Source organism: Columba livia, chromosome 2 (genome assembly GCF_036013475.1).
Source record: "Columba livia isolate bColLiv1 breed racing homer chromosome 2, bColLiv1.pat.W.v2, whole genome shotgun sequence".
In the NCBI taxonomy this organism is placed as follows: domain Eukaryota; kingdom Metazoa; phylum Chordata; class Aves; order Columbiformes; family Columbidae; genus Columba; species Columba livia.
In genome coordinates this window covers 3,685,073-3,708,346 of record NC_088603.1, presented here as the reverse complement: position 1 = coordinate 3,708,346, position 23,274 = coordinate 3,685,073, and the positions used below count along the sequence as shown (strand labels likewise).

The window sequence follows — 23,274 nt, the reverse complement described above, 5'->3', positions numbered from 1 at the left end:
ACTCAGGCTTTTCATCCCTTCTTATTTCATCAACTATCTGGCATGAAAGCATTTAGATAACCTACATGCTTTGCTGAAGAGGTGTATTACGGACTTGTAGACTCACTTTTTTGTACAAACTCCAGAGCGTTTTGCACATCACAAGGGGCTGAGCTCTCTTCAAAGAAGGACGGAGAAATAGATTGTGACGTACTCATCTTACGGACTTAAGAGAGGATTTCTTCCTATTAGTCTAAATGTCAATTCTTTTCTACATTTGCTTTTAGTCCTTAAGCAGACAAGATTAATGAACTAAATATTTAGTAAGAAGGAACCTGTCAGAGCGGCAAGAACAAGCGACGACACATCAGTCTCCCAGAGGTGAGTTACTAAACTGTTACTACAGCACAACAACTTGACCAAAATGGCTCAGGACCTGGGGAGTTTGTCGCTTTGAGGTTGCAATGGAAATTTAAGCGGAGCTCTCTATACAGAGGAATGTCCTATATCCTGAAGGCCAAAGGCTGCAGCACATTGTTTCTAAGCACAAGGTTTCTACTCGGATCTAAGTTTTCCTGCAGTACTTTTTGTGCTGTCAGACTCTCGGGTAATACAGGTAAGAGAGCTCTAAAAATCAGTGATTGCAGAAAAACACATGAGAATGAGTCACTGTTGGCTGAAGCTCTTTCTAAGGACACAACAGTTCTGCTCTACGAAACAGACCCATATTTTACAGAGAAGAGTAGTTTGAAGCTCATTCGGTCCCTGTTGAGGATAAAGTCTCCTCTGAATCCTGTTCCCACTTATCTAATTGTCTGTATGCTGGGTGGGTTAACGGCAGCACTTCCCTCGAGGTCCTGAACACCGTGTAGATGTTAGACTGGAGACCCAGCCTCTCCTGTAGGAACCAAGATCCCAGTAAGCAACAACACAGGATCATAGAATTATTTTGGTTAGAAAAGAACCTCAAGATCACCGAGTCCAACTCCTAACCCACCCCTGGCACTGCCCCATGTCCCTGAGAACCTCATCTCTGTCTGCCCAGCCCTCCAGGGATGGTGACTCCAGCACTGCCCTGGGCAGCCTGTTCCAATGCCCCACAGCCCTTTGGGGAAGAAATTGTTCCCAGATCCAACCTCAACCTCCCCTGGCGCAACTTGAGGCCGTTTCTTTGTGTCCCTGTCTCCCCTCAGCTCCTGTTCTCCAGCTGAACCCCCCAGGTCCCTCAGCCGCTCCCATCACACTTGTGCTCCAGCCCCTCACCAGCTCCGTTCCCTTCTCTGAACTCGCTCCAGCACCTCAAGGGCTTTCTTGGTGTGAGGGGCCCAAAACGGACCCCAGGATTGGCGGTTTGGCCTCCCCAGGTCCCAGCACTGGGACGGTCACTGCCCTGGGCCTGCTGGCCACACCAGTGCTGGTACCAGCCAGGATGCTGGTGGCCTCTTGGCGACCTGGGCACACACTAGCTCATGTTCAGCTGCTATCAACCAACAACCCTTCTCCACTGGGCAGTGATTTCTTGAATCATGATCGTGCTTCGGAGAGATCTTATAGTCAAACACGGATCAGACCAAGAGCACTGCGATGGGAGGTGCGAAGAAACACAATGCAGTCCCGGTAGCACTTCTTACCTCAGCCTGACTCACATCTAAGGAGAAACAAAACACCAGTGCAGGTGGAAAAGGAGCTAACTGCTTATTGAGATCATAGTGCAGGTCAGCTCCAAGGCGATGAGGTAGCATTAGAAGACAGGGTGGTGCTGAATGGAGTCGTGATGGAAAGCCACACCATCCATCTGTGAGCTGCAGGGCAGTCCCCCCGCGGCCCAAGATCATGGGTTTCAGCGTGGGGCAGGCTGAGAGCTTGTACAAGGGCTCTGATGAGGCTTGTGACCCCTCTAATGACCATAATTCAGCCTGACAGCACCCTAGTATTTGCCAAATTGAAATTCCCATTCCTACTGTTCATCTCCTGGCATTTAAAATATTTTTACTTTATGAAAATACATATAAAAAGGGAAACCACTGGAAAAGTTTCCTTAGGAATATGTGCTAAGAATATGTGCCATTTTATTGGTTTAGACACTTTACAGGGTCAGAGTCCTTAAGCAATAAAAGGATCTGATCAGGGAAATAAAAATTTAACATCCACCATGAATTCTCCTCCTTTAACTATGCTAGTGAGGCTTTCATATTTATAGCAGGAGATTATCATGTTCATGGGATAATAAATTACACCAGATCTAATTACTTCATCACCAGCAATAGTTTTTCATAGACACTGACAGGCCTTAAATTGGGATGCGTCCTTTAATTCTGCTGTTAACCTTCAGATGAATCTTTCCGGCAGAAGTGTAAGGGGAACACAGCGGTGGGCAAGGGGGTAATGCAGAGCACTGGGCTTTTTCTGTCATCCCATGAAAACAACACATTGCAAAAGCCCTGGTCCCACTTAAATCCGTGGCAAAACCCTCTTGAATTAAGCGGGGACAGGACTTTACCTTCCACATTGGTCCACTGGTCTGAGTAGGTCCAAATCACCATGTGCAAGGTCAAGTCAAAATGTTCTTGCTGCCTATTAACCACGGAGGTGGGACGAGGGACATCGTTGTGGACAAGTGCTCCATCTCACCTGTTTTGCTCCTCAGGGGAGGTTTCTGTGCACTCGTGTTCCTCCCCGGATCCATCTGCAGTTTTTCCAGCTGCTGTTCCAAAACGACGCATCGCCGCCGCTCTTCCTGCAGCCTCTTCTCAGCTTCCAAGACTTTCTCGTTGCCTTCATCCACCCTAGTAGGCAATAAAGGTAGTTCAGCTTATTTATGTCATGACTATTAGGGATCAGTCAGTCTTGATACTGAATCCTGCTTCATAGCTCTCAACAGAGGGAAAAGGAGAATTTTCCAAGCATCCAAAGGCGTAAATCTCAGCACAATTGTTCAAGATGACATCCTCCAAATTCGCAAACCAGAATTCACTAATGAGAGCATGATGAGATGTAACCCCATCTAAGAGTTCCTGCTCCAGCAGGGGGATTGCACTGGATGAGCTTTCGAGGTCCCTTCCAATCCCTGACATTCTGGGGTTCTGTGAGCAGCTGGAAATAATGGGTTCATTAAAGGAGGTCGCCTAAATCCCTTAACACCGGCTACTTGTGTGAATTCACCACTCAGATGAGCAGGAAAGCTGCAGATTGCCGAGGGAAAGGTTTTTTTATTAGAGGAATAATAAATGGCATTTTCTTAAACACTCAGGGAAAATTTGGAAGGAAAATAGTTTATAAAACCCTGTCTAGAATTTAGCTGTTTTGCGTCAGTCGTGCGCGAGTATGAAAAGAAACTTGACGTTGCTTTGAATAAACTTGGCCTTTAGATGCTATTGTGGAAGTGAATGGAAAAGAAACTGCTGGTTCACTCTGCAGTGCAGTAGGGAAGAGCAACGTGCTTCTCTATTCACCCTGCACAACATCTCAGAAAATTGACTACGAGAAACGTGCTGTGCACCCACAGGCGCAGTCAGTGGTGCATCTCATGGGGCAAATGATTCCAAATGATTGCAAAAGTCCTGGTCCCACTTAAATCTGTGGTAAAACCCTCTTGGATTAAGCATGGCCAGGATTTCACCTTCCACGTTGGTCCACTGGTCTGAGTAGGTCCAAATCACCACGTGCAAGGTCAAGCACTTGTGTAGGCTTGATAGATAAAAGTCACAATGTTCTTGCTGCCTATTAACTACGGAGGTGGGACAGGGGACATTGTTGTAGACTCTCTGTATTGTATAATGCAGAATAAAAGAATTTGCTTCTTGACCCCACGGGAGATAGCTGATTACTCCCTGAATCAGGAGACTTGATTAGTCTTATTTCCCTCCTAGCTGGCATAACTGGAAAAAGAAACTATTACACCTATAATAAAATTATATCACTGTCTTAAAAATGTAGCTGAAGGCAAAGCTCTGACCTCCTGTGACTGTGAATTACCAGGCTGGTGAAAAGGTATGAGACATTATATTTCTCTCAGTGGTTCTAAATTCACTACACTTTTCATTTGGCCAGGTGTTCCCTTAGCGCCCACGTTCGATAAACAGTGGAGGAAAAATGACAAGACTAGTCGTTTTTTTATTAAATCTGCCGCCAATATGAATAACTTAAATTAAAATGTTCCTCTAGCTCTTCCCTTTCGCCCAGCAGGGCCCGATCCTACAAACCTTTTACTATGAAGTATCTTCGCCAGTATGTTCTGCTCCGCAGTGATTGTGAAATACAGTCCTAAATTCTAGCAAAATCCCAGCCATATAACTATTCCCAGTGCTCCTCTCTTCACTTAAGCATTATTTGTGTTACCTGAGCTTTGCTGACCCACACTCCAACAGGGGAAGAGGAGGAATGCCTGATTTATTGTTTACATCTATACATGTTGAAATATGACTGGGTGCTAAATTATCCTGAGGTCTTCTGAGAGTTATTGCACACCATCTCGCAAAATTTACTTTACCTGCAGGAGCTCTTGATAAATGTGTGATAAGTGTGGAGCTGCTGAATCATCAGTCTGCAGTACATTTTACAAGCAACTGTGCATTTCATTGACTCCGTGTTCTTCATTATCCTGTGTTCGTGACAGCCCCATTTCAGCCACTACTCACCCCTCCATCCTTATCTAATTGTGTAGCTCTATTAAAGCCTCTGGGTTTATAAACACAAATGAAATTCTTCCGGTGTATATTTCCAGGATTTAGCCGTTAAAAGCACAGGGAACGATATCTTTACCACAGTTACAAAAAAGCAATACTTCTCTGACTGCGATTAATTGTATGGGAAAAGCTAGACAAGCGAGAAATGGTAACTAATGTAAAATAAAGCAAGCAGATAGTGCCTATTGTATCCAATAGTACATCTTCAAAAGTATATCTTAGCACAAGCTGGAATCCAGATTTTGGAATCAAATAATACACAGTCTCTGTCTGGGGAAAAAAAGCAGTAGCTGAAAGAGAAAAGATTTTGCTTTCCCTTCCCCCCTAAAGCATAGTTGGCTTTTAATATCATCTTAAATTGAACTAAATAATAGGAACAAAAATCACCACTCTGCTGCAGTTCAACCAAAAGAAATTCATTTAGGGTAAAACTTAAAGGAATGCATAAAGGTTCTGGAATAGAAGTCAAGTTATAATTAGTGTTATAATTACTGATTAATAATCTTGCTGCCTAAATTGTACCAGGCATATATAAATGCACCAATTCTAGTTTTATCTAGGTGCAGAAAGCTTGATGGTGACTCATTTTTTTCCTGTCCTTTGCTCTAAAATAATAATAATAATAATAATAATAATAATAATAATAATAATAATAATAATAATAATAATAGAATCGTCAACTAGGCAGGGAAATTGAGCAGAAAAAAATGTACAAGCCCCTGTTCAAGGAAAAGATCAGACTGGCAGCATCTGGCGTACGGTGCTGCAGGCTCTCACGCGTCTCAAGTGCTCCGCAATCTCAGCATCCCACAAAGGATGCGCCAGAACCAGCCGCTACCTTTTCTGCAGCACAGCGACCAGTTCCAGGAGCCTGTCCCTCTCCACTTGAGCCGCCTGGCACAGGGCTTTGTGCTCCACGATCTGCGTCTGCAGCGCTTTCCAGTCCGGGCTGTCAGCGCCAGCGAGCCTAAAAACAGCATGAGGGTAGAGAGACTGTTTCCCATTTGATGAATAAAAGCAACGAGACAAAGGGCAGGGTTTGAATAAAACCATATCAAAATACACTTGTCTGAAGGTGAAGGCAGAGTCAAGCTCACTGCCTCCCCCCAGCATCAGTCTCTATATTGCAATAAATAGAATAGAAAGACGTGGAAATAACATTTTATTAGCAAGGATTTTCTCCTTCACAGGGATGTTCTCTCTTCCCACCACCCCTGAAAACAAACTTCCACCTCTGATTAATTCACTGTCACTGACTCCCATGGCTGCTGCCAAAGTAAAAGCAGCTACGTGTGGATTCTCCAAAGTGCTACACTAAGCTTTTAAATGGCCCGTTATTGATTTTCTCCCACTGAAAGGCTTCAGGCAGCATTAGTACAATGGCCATTCTCATGCCTGATATGTGATGAAAGGAACGGGCAGTTTTCCCTTGTATCCCATTATTATGGACTTCATTACTTCTCCCACCTCTCTCTACATAGGACTATTCAGGAATAGCTCCTTTAGCACAAAACGCAGGAGAAATCTTGGTGCTTGGGGGTGAAAAGGGAAAAATGGGATTTATGAGGCGTAAAACTAGCAATCAATTAAAAAAATACGGACAGCAAGGAGACACTAGAGCCTGTGCCAGAGCTCTTTGGCAGCATCAGGTAGAAAGAACGATGGGAGAAGCTGTTTGTTATAGAAAGGAGGCAGACAAGGATAAAACTTGTCAGCAGCCTGAGGAGCGTGGCAGGAAAACTCCCTTGTTTAGGATAGAGTTTATATATGTACCAGAAAACCTCCCTTGTTTAGGATAGAGCTTATATATGTACCAGGAAACCTCCCTTGCTTAGGATGAAGTTTATATACGTACCAGAAAACTTCCCTTGTTCAGGATAGAGTTTATATACATACCAGGAAACCCACCTTGTTTAGGATAGAGTTTATATGCACATCAGGAAACCACACTTCTTTAGGGTAGCGCTTATATACGTATCAGGAAACCTTCCTTGTTTAGGATAAAGTTTACACATGTACCAGGAAACCTTCCTTGTTTAGGATAGTTTATATACGTACCTTCCAGGTGAGATGTTGTTACTGAGAAGGGAAGGCTTAGTAGCTGCCGACTCTACGAGCATATGGCCCATCTTGGACACTGTGCTGGGAGGAAGAAAGTTTGGTCAGGCACTGAGATCTACAGAAGGCAGCCCTCCAAGAACTCCGCTCGTATTCCGCTGTCTGGGTTTAGTGCTGCCTTGTAGGGAAAAGACTCCCAGAGCCTCCTTAGCGGGTGAGCACAACAGCTCAGCTTGCTCCCCGACTCCAAAACACGCAGCAAAAACGCCTTACGTGAAAAAATCTAGCTCAGCGTTTGATTTCTGTGCTTCTAGGGATACTTTGCTGGCACTGCAGCCCAGCATTGAGGAGCTCCATGTCACAGAGCAGCCACACAGCAACTCGAGAGCAGGAATAGCTCCCGACCCTGCTTGGCTCAAGCTGAGCACACGGCCACGCAAGCGGCTGCTGCTGCTCTTTGCTCGTCCTGAGGGAAAGGGCTCGGGGGTAATGCAAGGTTGAGCATGAGCCAGCAATGTGTGTTCACAGCCCAGAAGGCAATTGTATCTTGGGCTGTGTCAGCAGCAGCATGGGCAGCAGGTTTGGGGGGGATTCTGCCCCTCTGCTCTGGTGAGACCCCCCTGCAGTGCTGGTCCAGCTCTGGGTCACAGCACAGGACACACATGGACCTGCTGGAGAGGGGCCAGAGGAGCCACAGGAATGACCCGAGGCTGGAACAGCTCTGCTGGGAGGACAGGCTGAGAGAGTTGGGGTGTTCAGCTGGAGAGGAGAAGCTCCGTGGAGACCTTATTGTGGCCTTTCAGTGCTTAAAAGGGGCCGATGAGAAAGATGGGGACAGACTTTTTAGCAGGGCCTGTTGCGATAGGACAAGGGTTGATGGTTTTAAACTAAAGGAGGGAGATTCAGGCTGGACATGAGGAAGAAATTGTTGCCCCTGAGGGTGGTGAGAGCCTGTCCCAGGTTGGCCAGAGAGGTGGTGGATGAACCATCCCTGGAGACATCCCAGGCCAGGCTGGACGGGGCTCTGAGCAACCTGAGCTGGTGAAGATGTCCCTGCTCATGGCAGGGAGGGCACTGGGGGAGCTTTGAAGGTCCCTCCCAACCCAAACTGTTCTTCAATTCTAGGATTCTATGACCCTTGCCCAGAGCACTCTCATCTATGGGGAGAGACACGCACAGGTCATCGCACTTGTTTGATGGTGTTTCCATGCTGCACGCTTTCATAACCAACCGAACCCCTGTTCTGCAACAAGGTGCACAACTCTTCTTTCCAAATGCCCTTTAAAAGGTTTTTTTATATAGTTTTCTGAAACCTTCTGCTTTGTGGAGCCCCTCAGGAAGATCTCTCAGGATTACTGTTGTACGAGGAGTCAGCTGATAACACTAAAGTATCACTTCCAGTCTGGCTGAGTTTTATCAATCATGACACATGTGCTTGGGACATAAAATTCTAGTGTCTGTTTGCTGAAGTCGAGCTCAGCAGCCTAAAGGCAAGACCTTGTAGACTTAGCCCATGTTTCCTTGTCTATAGACTGCACCTAACAGAGGATAAAGCTTTAATACTGTGGAACGGGCAGAGCTGCCTTCTAGGCTAGGGGTGGTTAGTCCTAAAATCAAGTTAAGGCTGATAAAGACAGAAGTGGCGCAGCCTAAAAATACAGATTTTTTACTGTGACATCTCCAAGGGGCTTCAGTTTGTATTTATAGCATTTTTCATTTCAACTTTCCTGATAGGAAAAGATGATTCACTAAAGTAAAATGGAATAGTGTTCATCAGCGTATTAAAATTAATGGAAGGAGTGAGCCCTGCTGACCAAGTTATTAACAGTTTTCAGACTCGTTCATTGCCCACCTGACACGTCAGCTATTTTCATGACAGAGCTACGTTAGCCACATATACAAGCAATAATTTATCCATTGCACTTAGTGGCTTCTATAAAACCACTACCCAACCTCGCTTTCCTGCTTCCTTCCTGTGTACCATCAGCAGAGGTATGAAGTAAAAAAGGGGATAAAATACAGATTTGCTCTGTAAGAGCACAACTTCTGCAGAGTTAGAGGTGGGAGAATAAAGTCGTATAACAACAGAGATCCAGAAACTTTCAAATTAAGGATGTTTTAACTCTAAACTTGAACAAAGAATCACAGAATGGACTGGGTTGGAAAAGACCTCAGAGATCATCGAGTCCAACCCTTGGTCCAACTCCAGTCCATTGACTAGATCCTGGCACTAAGTGTCATGTCCAATCTCAGTTTAAAAACCTCCAGGACGGTGAGTCCAGCACCTCCCTGGGCAGCCATTCCAATGCCTGACCACTCTCTCTGCAAAGAATTGCTTTCTAATCTCCAGCCTAAATTTCCCCTGGCAGAGTTGAAGCCCATGGCCCCTTGTCCTATTGCTGACTGCCTGGGAGAAGAGACCAATCCCCATCTGGCTACAACTGCCCTTCAGGTAGTTCTAGAGAGTGCTGAGCTCAGCTCTAAGCCTCCTCTTCTCCAGACTAAACAAGCCCAGCTCCCTCAGCCTCTCCCCATAGGGCTTGTGCTCAAGTCCCTTCCCCAGTCGTGTTGCTCTTCTCTGGACCCGCTCCAGCACTTCAATCTCTTTCCTGAGCTGAGGGGCCCAGAACTGAACACAACACTCCAGGCGTGGCCTCCCCAATGCAGAGCACAGGGGAAGGATCACTGCCCTTGTCCTGCTGACCACGCTGGTTTGGATACAGGACAGGACACCATTGGCCTTCTTGGCCACCTGGGCACAGTGTTGGCTCATGTTGAGCTTCCTGTCCATTAGTCCCCCCAGGTCCCTTTCTGTCTGGCTGCTCTCCAGCCACTCTGTGCCCAGCCTGGAGCGCTGCAGGGGGTTGTTGTGGCCAAAGTGCAGCACCCAGCACTTGGCCTTGTTGAACTTCATCCCATTGGAATCAGCCCATTTTTCCAGTCTATCCAGATCCCTCTGCAGAGCCCTCCTGCCTTCCAGCAGCTCGACACTCCCTCCCAACTTGGTGTCATCAGCAAATGTGCTGATGATGGTCTCAATCCCCTCATCCAAATCATCAATAAAGATGTGAAACAGGACTGGACCCAACACTGACCCCTGGGGGACACCACTAGTGACTGGCCTGAGAACTTTTCTTAAATTGTGTAGTAATGTTCTACTTAGACTCAAGGATACATCTGGCAATTTTAAAGCCATTTTCAGTGTCTAAAGTGACATGTTGAGTTAAAATTACATAGAAGAAAACAATTGCAACTTTAACCTGATGAAAAATTCCCTCCTTCCTCAGAAGACCAGTCTCACATCCTCACTGGCAATCAGACCATGAATTCTTTTGCCACAAAACCAGCATTTTACCAGGCAAGGATATAACTTGCTCTGGTATTATGGTGCCTTTACGCAGCAGGAGTCACATCAGTGCAAACAAAAATCAGATTTACCGCTGTATTAAGATTAATGTCATATGACATGGTCCTCAGTGAGGCTTTAAAAATGGCGTTTGTTAAGAACAAATTAGGCGTTTTCATCATTTCTGCAAGTAAATTCTACTCCAAGCGTATTTATTGATTTAAATAATGCGCCAGTGATTTAGTGCTTACCTAAAATGGTGTTATATATTAATCACCACCCTGCTTTCAGAAATCTGCTCATTAGAAGCTCCGTTTCTCATAAGAGAGAAGAATCATAGGCACTTAAGTTGACCACATAAACATTATCTGAGCTGGAGAAAGAGAAGTAGCTGCGCTACCCTCATGCCAAATGTAGTCATGTCTGCAAGTCTGTATATCTTTCTCTGTTCCAGGATGAAAGTCCAAGAGATAACGCGATTTGACATTCCCATATACTGTAAACAGGCTGCCACAGCTGTTGGCACATACAGCACTCGTGGTTTGATACAACGGTCTGTGAAAACCACATTTTTTAATAACACAACAATTTTCAATGCTGACATAAGGGTTTTTCTTACCGAGCAGATCCAATCCTACCAAACTGATTGCTGCCTGACGCCAGAGGCTTCAGCAGAGTAAAACCTGGATCTTCAGAGTGCTCGGAAGGTGTATCAGCTGCTCCTGAACTGTCCTCTTGATGGGCAGATTTCTTCTGTTAATGTTGGAGCAGGTTAAAAAACCAATTACACAGTTCAAAGGAAAATAGCTGCATCAATACCTAATCAGTGTATTGCTACAAGCATGCCAGAACTTCGGATTAACAGGACCTCCTCAGCAATTTTGCTTTAGTTTCTATCCCTTGCAGGATGGAAACAAAGCAAAAGTCAGTAAAAAGTGCATTTTCCTATGAAATCATGGGGTACATACAGGGTCGTTAGAGAACCCACAGCGCAGCACCACCATTACCATTGCCAGCACTGTTGGTTTGTGTCCCTAATCCATGTTTTATCTTTTATCTCTAGCCCCCATTACTGACGGATTTAAAAATCTCATTATTACCCTTTGAGGGTTTTGTATCAATGGGAATTGGATGTCTGAATACTGTAACAAACCTGAGTGTACGATATCAGACCACACAAGAAGCCTTTGGCAGGTTATTGGGCTGCCTCTCAACTCCTACACCCGTGCTCTGGCAATAAGATCACGTTGTCTGTGTCAGTTTGCAACACTAGATCACGAAAGTTGAAAATGTGAAAACTGGAGCATTTTTCATATGAGGAAAGACTGAGAGAGATGTGTCTGTTCATCCTGGAGAAGAGAAGCTGAGAGGGATCTTATTTATGCTGATAAATATCTCCAGGGTGGGTGTCAAGACGATGGACCAGACTCTGTTCAGTGGTGCCCAATGACAGGGTGAGGGGCAACGGGCACAGACTGAAACACAGGAGGTTCCATCTGAACATGAGGAGAAACTTCATCATTTTGAGGTGCCAGAGCCTGGAACAGGCTGCCCAGAGAGGTTGTGGAGTCTCCTCTGGAGACATTCAAACCTGTCTGGACACGACCCTGTGCAACCTGCTCCAGGTGAACCTGCTTTATCAGGTGGGCTGGACTGGATGATCTCCAGAGGTCCCTTCCAACCTCAACCCCAACCCTTCTGTGATTCTGCAAAAACATTTTTAACATACTATCCCAAAAGGGGCCCACCTTCCCAATTCTTTCATCTGTACAATTAAATTTCCATATGCCTGATGCCCATCAAACTCACATCAATAGCTCGGACACCTGAGATAAAGGAAGTTTTTGAAGGGGATTACAGTGGGAGATGAGAATAACTGACTAGAGGTCCTATTGCTGCTGGTACCACGGCAGCTGTTGATGTTCACCTCACCCAGGTTTGTTTGCCTGCTTCCCTCAGCAGTCAAGGATGCTGAATACCAAGAAGTGCCCCTTGCAGCCCAACCCTTGCCGTCAGCCACGTGACGGTCTTGGCATGAAGCCACATGTGGATGTGATTGGTATTTCTGTTCTCTGTTGCTTAAACAGCTTGCAAAAAAAGTTACATACAAACCAGAAAGAAAATTCAGAGTTAAAAGAGAGAATTCCATGAGAATTTATGACTCCATCAGTCAGTAGAGCAGGTATCAGTGTCTCAAGCTACCAACCATCGCAAACAATGAGAGAGAAGGAAGTGGAAGTGCAGATCTAAAATGATTAATGAAGTGTGCTCCTCTAGTTAATGACTTCTGACTCTCTACCTGAAGCTGCCTGATCTCCTCTTCCAGCTCTTTAACCTTTGCCTCTCGTTCAGCCACCATCTGTCGGAGCTGCTCTATAAGGCAGTTTTGTTTCTGAACCTCGCTGTTCAAGTGCTGCCCCAGCACCTGTTGAGACTCCTTGTTCTTCTCATCCTGCTGGCTCAGGTCCTTTAAGATCTCCTGCATTTGCTTCTGTTGGCTCTGATAAAATAAAAACGATGAGTGAGATCTTCACTTCTGTACACGATGGTTATTTACACTCTGAGTGTTTTACACACTCCACAACACTAATTTAGAATTCCAAAACCCTTGGTGTGAGCACACTCATGTCACCAGTGCTACCCCAAGAATTTGTTCCGTTTCAATGTGCTTTTTGTGAAATCAGAACACAATCAGATTGTGACAGTGACATTAAAAGACAAGGGTAGTATCAGACGGCAGCTATGAGGTTAGGCTGTTTTACCAGTGGGTTTTGGACTTTTTCTCACATCGACAAATCAAACACTTATCAGATGGTTTGGTCTATCAGGCCAACAAACTGCAAGCAATGCGCTTCTTTGATGTAAGGGATAAAGCAGGTTAACCATTTGTTCCCAAGCAAACTCACATCTTTCTGTAATAATTCTAGTGAGAATGCTCAGACTTAGCCCAAGTGACAACTGTTATTTGGCTCCTCTGTAATGTGCCTAATGTGCTGTGGCATTTTTTTCTCTTTATTTTTTTAATTATTATTGTAATTGGGGAAGAGTATTTAGAACCATGGCAGGACAAAAGGGTCCTGCAAGATCGTGACAGCAGCCATTTATTTCAGCGTAACTGTATCTTGAGCCTCTGCTAACACTCTTGGTTTTGAAGGGGTCAAATCTCAGCTCCAGCTACTGCAAGTGAATGTGCACAAGGTTTAGGACTCATGGTTCAGCTTGTGTGTTTTGGGCTGTGTAACAGAACAAATGAAAGTGCAAGATTGCAAGCATTCTAAGAGCAAAAAATCTACCAATGGAACTGAAAGCAGAACAGTATCTACAGTCCAGCTTCAGGGGTCGGACAATCCTATTTCAATCCTTCTGCAAAACTTTTCTTCCAATATTTGTAGCTCAAAGCCACTTGGCCACAGCTGTGTCACACCTGGTGCTGTGGCAGCCTTTATACGATCATATCCAAAATGCAGAAGGGCTTTAGCTGACTAGGAAACCTCTGGCTGTCAGAGTTTGATTCATCAGGCTCCTGCATGCCCTGAGGTTGTCTGTATCACCGTGTCACTAAATTACATCATGTTTTGTCACTTACAGAAAGAGGGCTGATCTGCAGGAGCTGGGATCAGCAAGAATAGTCAGACCATACCAGTAAGGCGTCTATGAGCTCATCGTCGTGTTTTCCTTTCTCCAGCAAGGTTACGATCTGTCCCTTCAGGGTTTTCACTTCACTGCACAGTATTTTGTTCCTGGCTTTTGAAGCGTCAAGTCTTTTTTTCAATTCCTCATGACTTTTTTGGAGAGCATCGTGTTCCCCCGTGAGTTTCTGCAGTGATGCAAACACACCATAGGAAATGACAGTTATAACCCATCACTGAGCCCCAGGTGCTTTGGTGAGTTAAAGGAACCACACATTGCCTGGTAGAATCTAAAAAAATGGAACTGGGATTGCATATCATCCCTAAGCAAGTAGGAATTATAAATGCTACTACTCACTGCCTGCTTGCCAGCATCAGAAAGGCCTATCTATCTGCTTGGGAATACAAGGGGCTTAGGGTGATTCAGTCTGTGCCAGGAAGCAAATTATTATTTTGTCTTAAAACATAAGTCTGTGCGCTCCTGCTTTTTCATTTGCCCCACAATTCTCCATGGGGAAACTCTCATCCTTCCAGATACCCGGTGGTGATGCCACACTATCTATTAGAAGCTGTCCTTGGCATATGCTGCCTCTTGTGCCATGACTTTACCTAGACAAAACTGTCCAGGGAGCATGGAACGGGTAAGTAGTAATGGGCAAGTACAAGGGAAATTATTGTGAATGGAGCCTGAAAACACTAAGGCAGAAGAGGAACCTTGCAGGTGACAGTTATTGAGGAAAACCTTCCCTGTGCCCTGTGCCTGTAGCTATAAATCTTCTCTTTCATTCTCATGGCCGAGAGTGAAAGGTGTGTATCACCCCATCGCTCATTCTGTTGCACGGTTAAATTGTGGTGGAAAAGCAGCAGCTAATCAAGCTCTGGGATGGTGCCAGATGGCATTTATAGAAGCAAATACAGGAAAGGAGCACAGCGAGATATGTGTAGCTGACCACCACTACTCATGTTTCTTGTGGACACAGGCCTATGTATCCTTTCCACCTCAGGGTTTACTACATGTGCTACTAACTATTGCCTCTCTCAACCCCTAAATGCTGGATGCTTGTTGATTTTTGTAACAACAACATGTGATAGATGGAGGGTAAGACCCATTTTCGGAACGCCTCTGGTGTAATTCTCAACTTTATTCTGTTCAAATGTACAGCCACACAGATAAACGGGGTGTGTGTGGGATGCTCATATTTAACAGTGCCTGGAGATGTCTTAACTTATATCCAAACATGACTCAGAGGTTTTTACCTCCAAAGTTTCTTTCTTCTCTTTTTCCAAGCTGCGAATCTTCAGCAAGTTCTTCTCTTGGGCTGACAACTTCCTCAGATCAGTAAGAGCCAGCAGTTCCTCATCAGTCTCACTCACTGATGTTCTGGTCTTGTTTTGACCCAACTGATTCTCCAGCTCTCGAACCTAGGGGACAAGAAGGACAACTCATCTAGATCTAACAGCATCTTTAACTCAAACAGAGGTAACACCTCCATGTAGAAAGAGCACCCAGCTTACCCATGCAGGGTTTCATCTCACCTTGCTTTGGAGAACAAGAATTTGCTGGGCCCGTCCACGCCAGCTGCCAGAATTGGTCAAGAGACTTTGAATATTCACATCTTCACCAACTTCATTTGCTAAAAGCTACGAAAAAGGGATCGACATCAACAACAAGGCTGGGCTGAAATACATGAGTTGAGGAGAGGGGAGGAAAAGCTGCTCTCTCCGTGAGTGAACACAAAACTCTGTCTCTATACACAGAGGCCTTTATCGCCTGTATCTGATATTCGGTATCCTGCGTCACATAAGCTCTTTCAGGTCATTATCACAACACAGAGTGTTGGTGCTTAGGAGGGGGTTGGTTAACATGAATTATTTCCATTTGTGAGGTGTGTAATTCAGTGTTTTGATGTTTCAGTAATATTCTTTGCTTTTTAAAAAATGGGTACCTGTACTTTGCTGCCTACCTATGGAGAGTATTGAATTGTACTATGTAGCTGTAGGGTGTCAAACTGTGCTACTCCTGTAAGAATTCAAACACATCACCAAGGTTTACTAAGCATTACTAACAGTTTTCAATCTATGCAATTATTTTTGATGCAAGGAACACTTAACCAGAACTAAACAGCAATAGAGTTACTGTCTTAATTCACACCCTTGCAATCAGGATTTAAGCCAATCTCTTTTGCACAATTCCGCCACAGCCACATTAACGAGAGCTAAAGTTAGTATGAAGAGCATTTGAATTATTTATAAAAAGGTCAGCAGAGTTCTATTTTTAGGACCGCATTCTCTACTCTGATCTGCATTGCAGGTCCCTTACGCAAAGGAATGAAACCAAAGGAAATGGAGCACATAGTAACGCATTTAAATCCATCATGAATCAGAGGAAAAGGTTACTCTGGATGTCACTCCAACAAACTGTTTAAAGACGTGCTTTAGTCCAAGCATGGTCTTCAATCCCATTGATTTCCATGGGACTGAAGCCTACATTAAAAATAAATACATAATTAAATGGTTTGGAGAGGAGGAATGGCCCTGAATGTATGCTTCAGGACAACCACAAGTCTATTTTGCTGAACTGGGACTTCCAAACCTTACAAATTTGTACCCATACAGCAACAGCAATAGCAGATTCAGTCGTCCAGCTGTGGCGGCAGAGTGTGAAATCTGTGTGTCGATGTGTGTATCTCTCCAATACAACCTTTACACCCGTGTCTTCTCTTACCTCCTTCCAGTTCACTGGAATACTTCACAGAGGCTTAATCAAAGCTCTAAAGAAAAGAAGCCACAAACCGTGTCCTGCAACGGTACCTTTTGGGTCATCTTCAGCTCCTGTTTTGCAGATTGGAGTTGGTTACGATATTCCATCACTTTAAAGTTGGCCGTGGTTAATTTTTCTTGCAGTGCTTTCACCTCTGGACTTTCAGCCTTTGAAGAGAAGAATGTACTTGGTAAGAACAGCATCCTCAGGGACAAACGGATGTGATTAAGATCCATGAATCCATCAGGATCACTGAATCTGCCTCCCCTAATTTGGGGGATCATAGAAAAGGTACAAACAGAGCAATTAGGTCAGAAAACTAGGGACAGGGGTACACCCTTGTCATAAGGAAAGAAATAGGAGTAAACTAAGTATCAGCTTCTGATTTCCTCTCTTCAACTACAATTCGTACCAAGTTTCCTTCTATCATCTTCAGAGTTGATTGCTTGATTCCTGCATCGCAACCACCAAGAGAATGTATTTTTTCCACAGATGCCTGTAGCTGGAAGACAAAAATAATGAATTATTATAAAGTAGATTCAATGAAAAACATACCTCCATGGAAGATTAATTAGAAAAAAGTACAACAGCAATTGTGATGATCCTGAAAGTTCATTTACTCTAAAAAAGAACAAACAAAACACCCAAACCAACTTCATTTCTCCTTTTCTTTTAAATGCAATCAGTACCAAAGTATGCAATTTTTCCTGAAGTGCTTTCCCAAGAAGTGTGTGTTAGTTTACTGGGGAAAAGCTGCAGTAAAAAATGTCTCTCATTTGCTGAGATGGGATCAGCTGCTGAGCATGGAGATCTCTGAGAGATTTTATCACCACGGGTTCATAAAATGAGTGTTTATAAATGCAAACACAGTACAGGTCACGATGTCGCCTCTGGATTCTGGATGCCAGTTTCCCCGCTCTTCAGGAAAATCTATTTACCAGCTGAATTTAATAGGGGAAATCGCTATTTAGTAATGATGGTAAGGTTCTTTTTCTTTAGCTGGGATAGCCCTGAGGTAGCATTTCCCAACCTGTGAAGAAAACGTCTCTTACTGCTTGCCACAGTTTATGAAGACAGGTTGCAAAGACTTCTTACTATACTGAGGTACAGGAATTTGGAGCTGGAAAAGCTGGGAAATGTTGCTTTAAATGGCCGAGACTTCATTCTTTGAGTTGGGCAGAAAATCTTGATTATTTGCCTGAATAAAAGAAAGCTCAGAGGAATATATTCTTCATTAAAGCGATATCTGGGGAAACATAAGAGTGTAACTCAGCCCCAGCTCTAATGTTACCCTTTCTTTGCAAGTAAACCAATGGTCAGGCCTCCCTTTCTATCCAATTCATAAACTCTTCGAGTCAATGGCCTGTGAATGAGAAACTCCAGCCAGCGTTGGCAGCTGTGAGGTCAAATTCAAAGGAAATTTTCTGCTTGCAGCCTTTATTTACACAACCCACCCTTTGCTAAGCGATTGCTCAACGGCCACAACTTCCATTTTGTTTGTGGGTCATGTTAAAACACTTGTGATTTATGTATTTTTCAGTTTTCATATGAGCAAAGAGCTAACAATTATATTTTCCAGCAGTAAAAGTACATATTGTGATGCATTTGCAATGTACCACCATTCATTTAGCAGAATTTAAGCTGTCTAGAAGTAGCAGAAAGGATGAGACTCAGCTTGCAAATTAAAACTCTCCCTGTTTTCAGTGTGGGTGTCTCCATAAAGAACAGAGTCTGGTCAATACAAGCAGGGAACTCTGATCTTCAGCTCACTCTACATTACATCAAGGACTCGGTTTTGTCGCTCTCTAGTCCCATTTGAGGCACTTGAGAGCATCCAGGTGTCTGAGAGGTCAAGTGGCATCATGTGGGCAACCAAATTGCACTTTGGTTGTCTTGGTTCTTTCTACATCAGTGGAAAAAGATGAGTGTGTCTAGACAGTGATCCAGCTCGGCTTAAGAGTTCTGGAAGAGACACGAATGGCTGCAGGTTCCTGTCTGTGACAGCTCTTCTCTTTCACCACTCACGTTTTTCATCGATACCTCCCACGATGCTTTAATTTCATTCTCATTTTACATCTTCTTATAGTTCTACTGAACAAGTACAATATACAAACTCAACCAGCGGCCCTTAGTTTAGAAAAGAGCCGTCTCAAGCGAGGCTGTGAGAAAATACAGACCAGTGAGGTTCACATTGGGGTTCACCTTTGTCTTGGATTACACGAGTTGCTTTGTTTGGGTTTGATTCGATAGTGCTGGTGTCTAAGGACAGGTTAGTCCATATCTAAAGGGTCCCTCTCTGCCTTGACCTGCAACAACAGGTCAAATATTTCTATTTGCTTTGAGTTTGATTTCCTTTCCTAAAATGCCTGTGGTCCTTTCTTTCAAGTCAATACCTGCCGATATTTTAAATCTCTGTTTGAATAATGGCCATTGCAGTAGGGGATCATAACCAAATTACAACCAAAGTGATTTTTCTTGATATTATTCATGGCTTGCTCCTCCACTGGTGTGATTTTTGTAGGTCCACAGCTACACCTGATATTTCTTAGCCAGGACAAGACCCCTCTGACCAGAACACTCTGGATTTATATAGTTCTCAAACATTTCATCTATTATTTCTTAATCTTTCAGGTATAGATTCATATAGATGCATGATTCATGATAATAAGGATTGTGAAACTGGAGTCAAAATACATTAGGTAGCATGATAAATATTATTGATGAATTTAAATGATGCCTTCTAAGGAAGCACATGCAGAAAAAAAGCATTAAAGTTATCTACAATTTTACCAGTATGGTGTAAAGAAGAACAGTAGCTGCCAATGAACAAAGTAAGCATTGACATCAGAACATCTAATTTTCATTTCAGCTGTCACCTGAGCAAAATAATTCCTGTGAAAGGTTAACATATATAAAAAAAGTCATACTAAACCAGAAAAATAAACTTGTCTGAATGAAGATTTGCTGTCTTAAGTGATTTAGTTTGTAAGTGTGTCAGTTTTGGAAGTACTTATGCCAGAAAACAGCTTTCATTATGTGGATGAATAAAGCTTAGAAGAATAGAATACTAATTAGTGTTTGGTATTAATGAGGTGGGAATGTAAGATATAATGGTATGAAATTTGCTTCTCACACACACACACAAAAAATCAGAAAAAATATCGTTGCTGTAATTCTAGAAAAGCTTCTGTGCCTCAAATACAAATTAACATTCCTAATTGGTATTTCATCGATCTTTTTCTCATTATAACTTACTGATATCCTTTCCTAGCACCTCCTCTCTGCAAAGGTGGAAACAAGTAAGGACACATCTCTCCTATCATGGGCAGAGATTACAAAACCTCAACGCAAGCACGGAGCAAATTCAAAATAGGAAGATGAACTAAACCCAGTTTCTACAGCTCCTCTATCCCAAAAGCTGGATTTCTATGTTTCGGCACTGAAAAAGAGAACAAGAAAAGCGCCTCACTTCTTTCTCCAGCTCTTTGACTTTGTTATTCAGCTGCTTCACTTTGGCTTTTTCACTCTCAATCTCTGCAGTTATCTCACGATTCTTTTTGGCCAATTCAACGATCTTAGTAGCTGCGGCATCTCCAGTGAAACCTGAAAAGCACAGACAAAAGCAAAGGACATATTTTCCAGGCAAGATGCAGAAGAGATGACGCTTTTGTTCTCTGTTTGGCGCACAGTGTACTTTTATTGTCTAATCCGCTTCTCTCAGGGCTGTGCCAGGCACTTCAGTGAACAAGTGAGGGGAAGCAGCGTCAGTGATTCCAGCTGGATCGCTTGGGCCTTTGAATCGGCGTCACTTTGTGACAAGCAAAGCCGCGTTTCACACTGTAGCAACAGCCACACGTCAAGAGGCTACAACAGCGGTCACAGCAACTTTACTACATCACAAGGGTAGAGGTGTTTTCTGCTGGAAGGACAGTTATGAACAGGTTTTTGGGGCAAATTCTGTGTTGTTTTGGTTGTTTACTACTGCTGAAACAGAGGTGCCAACTTTTCTAGACATCTGTCCTAAAAGGTCAGGCACATTAACACAATTGGATCCTGGGTAATGTCCAGGAATTTTCATTCTATTTATACGTCCCTTGCGATTATACATGGAGCCTTCCTGTATTAGCCTTTTAATTGCTCTTTTAAACAGATTCTTCATTCACCTCCTCATCAGAGAGGGTTTGATTAGTGTCACTTGGCTTTTGCTAACATCATGTAAGTGACGAAAAGTTCTCGCATGAGTGCAAAATCAATAATGTCCACAAAAACCTCTAGTTCAGCAATGAACATGAGCCTACGATAACAAATCCTTGGTGAAACATATGAAGATTGAACTTGGCTGTTGTCATCCTTCTTAACTCTTTCATCCTCCTTCAGGGCTCTGAATTAATGACCTTTCTACTGACACCTGTGAAAACTATATTCAAAAACTGGGGTGAGATGTATTAAGTGAATTCTGAGTCTACAAAACCCCTAGAGACATTAAGGGGTTATGTGGAATACAGGTAAGAACAGAATATGATGCCATGTCACTATTCAAAACCATTGTAGAGAAAAGAATAAATTCATTATTTTTAAACGCATTTCCACTATTCTTACTCCTTTATCTGATAAATGTTTCCCCTCTCATCTAGAAGCCACTTTCCCCTTAGTTTTCATAATAAATTAACGGCTGCTAAGAACCAAAAAGTAAGTACCAAACTAACCCAAAGCCAGGCTGGTGCTTCCATGCGATGCTCTTCAAACGTGTGGCACACGTTTAATCAAAGCTTTTAATTCCCATGCAAGGTGGGGTGAGTCTCCTCCCACAATGTAGATTGGGAAGCAAACCGCCCCAAGCTGGGATGCGAGTCAGCCAAAGCAGCTGAAAAAGTACATCTGGCTCCTGGTCCTGACTCAGAAATAGCTTAGAATCTCTCCTAAACACAAGCTACAGATAGTTTTTAAGAAGGAAGGTGTAATTTAAGTGTTATTTAGTTCTGGCTGCTGTCCTGAACAACAGTGGCACCCAGTGGAGGAGGCGCAGCTGCACAGTTCAGTTTTCGAAGGACACCCAAACCACTTTAGAAGCTGGATTTTGCATTCAGGAGCATCCTACATGTGCCCTGTTCAGGCAAACAAAAGGAGCCTGAATAAGGAATTTAATACTATGTAGAAGAGAAAGCTGCAACACCACTCTCTGACATTAACAGATTTTGTTTCCAAAATAGGATTTCTATGAATTATCATTTTCGTGCCAATAAGAGCAAGTTTGCAGAAGAGAAACAGAGATCACTGTGTACCCTAAAAGAGCACTATACTTATATTAAGAGACACATAGTTACCAATATTTTGTGCCTTAGGTCTGATCTGACTGCCTCAGATGTGATTTCAACAGCTCTCTAAAACGAGGAGTAGTATTATTCATATTTTGGAGCTCATGAAACCAAAGGGGAGTGTAAGGCTCATGTGTAAAGTGCTATCATGTCAAACCATTGCGAGTAACTTCCCTCTGCAAATAAAGTGACGAAGTTCCTCACATGGGAAAGACATTGATGTTTAGCGAACTCTGCAAATGCAAAATAGCATCAGCTTAGTCCCTTGTAAGTTTATGTAGCAGCTGTGTGCGTTGAATAAATCTACACCCAGGTGTCTAATTATTTTTCAAAGATCAGAGCCAAGTGGTTTCAGTGCTATTGCAAAACAGAGAACAAGTCTCTCTCAGCTGAGAGCTGAATTTTGCTTTTCCCTTATTACAGGAGTGGAAATGGAGGCAGCCACAATGCGACTGAAACACTCCTTTTCAGCACAAAGCAGGTAAAGAGACATCACATGAATATTTCACTGTCAGGAGCTCACAATGAATCCATTATCCTACCTGTATTGTCATCAGCATCAAGCAAACACTGGAACTAACGTAGTGAGAATACAAATTTACTGTGTTCACCTGACAAAGCCAATCTGTCCTGTATTTTTTTCTGGAGCTGCTTTATTTCGAAATCTTTCTCTGCCAGCAGTTTGTACAGCCTGCAGTTCTCATCTCGGACCTCTCGAAGCTGATCTTGGAGCTGCTCATTCTCAACCTCAAGCAACCTGGGGAAAAAATAAGCCACGATGGCAAATGTCACTGTCATGTGCTTCCCATAGTCGCTCCCAGAAGTAAAATAATGAAATTACTTTATGCTGGATGAGCTGAGCTTACTTGACTGAATTAAGCAGAACCTTAGATCAGAACCCAAGTTAATGACCTGACCTATTCATTTAACTCATTTCTTCTTCAAAAATCCTGCACTTCCTTGTGTTTTCTGAGGCAAACATGTATATTTTCAGGGTTCCTGAGGTCATTGAATAGTCTTATCTCACCAAGTCTTACTTATCTGATACTTCAGAGGAAACCTTGCAGGCTCACCATTCAGCATCCGTGACATTCAGGCTTTACTTTCTCTACTTACTGAAGCCAATAGAAGCCAAGAGAGCACCAGCCACAAAAGCTGCTCCTGAGGTTCTTTCTTTAAAAATTAAAGCATAATTCATAGCAACTCACAAAAGATCAATTTCCTGTATCCTCAACTGACTTTCTAGGAACCCCACCAGGATGGCCTGGCATCAGTTTGTATTGTTAAAGTTGCTTTTTGGAATTCATTTAGAAACAAAAAAGTATCAAAAAGCCTTGCTTCTCCTGTTCTTCAGTACATTCAGTAACATCCATGAGTTTAATCTCTTTAAGACATCCAGAGAATTAATAACTTCAGTCTCTCTGCTGTCCTTACCTGGTGGTTCTTCCAAATGCAAAAACCAGAAGCTGAGGCCTCAGGGGGTTATTTAATCATGGGCACT

At 43.4% G+C, this 23,274-nt stretch overlaps 1 protein-coding gene across 1 annotated transcript in view; it reads right to left on the bottom strand.

Moving 5' to 3' along the window:
- Window positions 1–23,274, bottom strand: part of CCDC13 (coiled-coil domain containing 13) — a 35,835-nt gene that overhangs the window by 6,127 nt on the left and 6,434 nt on the right. The window contains exons 3-14 of the mRNA XM_065050256.1: window positions 22,385–22,530; window positions 19,928–20,061; window positions 16,871–16,960; window positions 16,509–16,625; window positions 15,234–15,338; window positions 14,955–15,119; window positions 13,709–13,885; window positions 12,368–12,568; window positions 10,688–10,821; window positions 6,723–6,806; window positions 5,503–5,631; window positions 2,611–2,765 (exon numbers count right to left, since the gene is read on the bottom strand). Coding sequence (XP_064906328.1) covers window positions 2,611–2,765; window positions 5,503–5,631; window positions 6,723–6,806; window positions 10,688–10,821; window positions 12,368–12,568; window positions 13,709–13,885; window positions 14,955–15,119; window positions 15,234–15,338; window positions 16,509–16,625; window positions 16,871–16,960; window positions 19,928–20,061; window positions 22,385–22,530 — 1,637 coding nt within the window. The remainder of the gene's footprint in view (window positions 1–2,610; window positions 2,766–5,502; window positions 5,632–6,722; window positions 6,807–10,687; window positions 10,822–12,367; window positions 12,569–13,708; window positions 13,886–14,954; window positions 15,120–15,233; window positions 15,339–16,508; window positions 16,626–16,870; window positions 16,961–19,927; window positions 20,062–22,384; window positions 22,531–23,274) is intronic.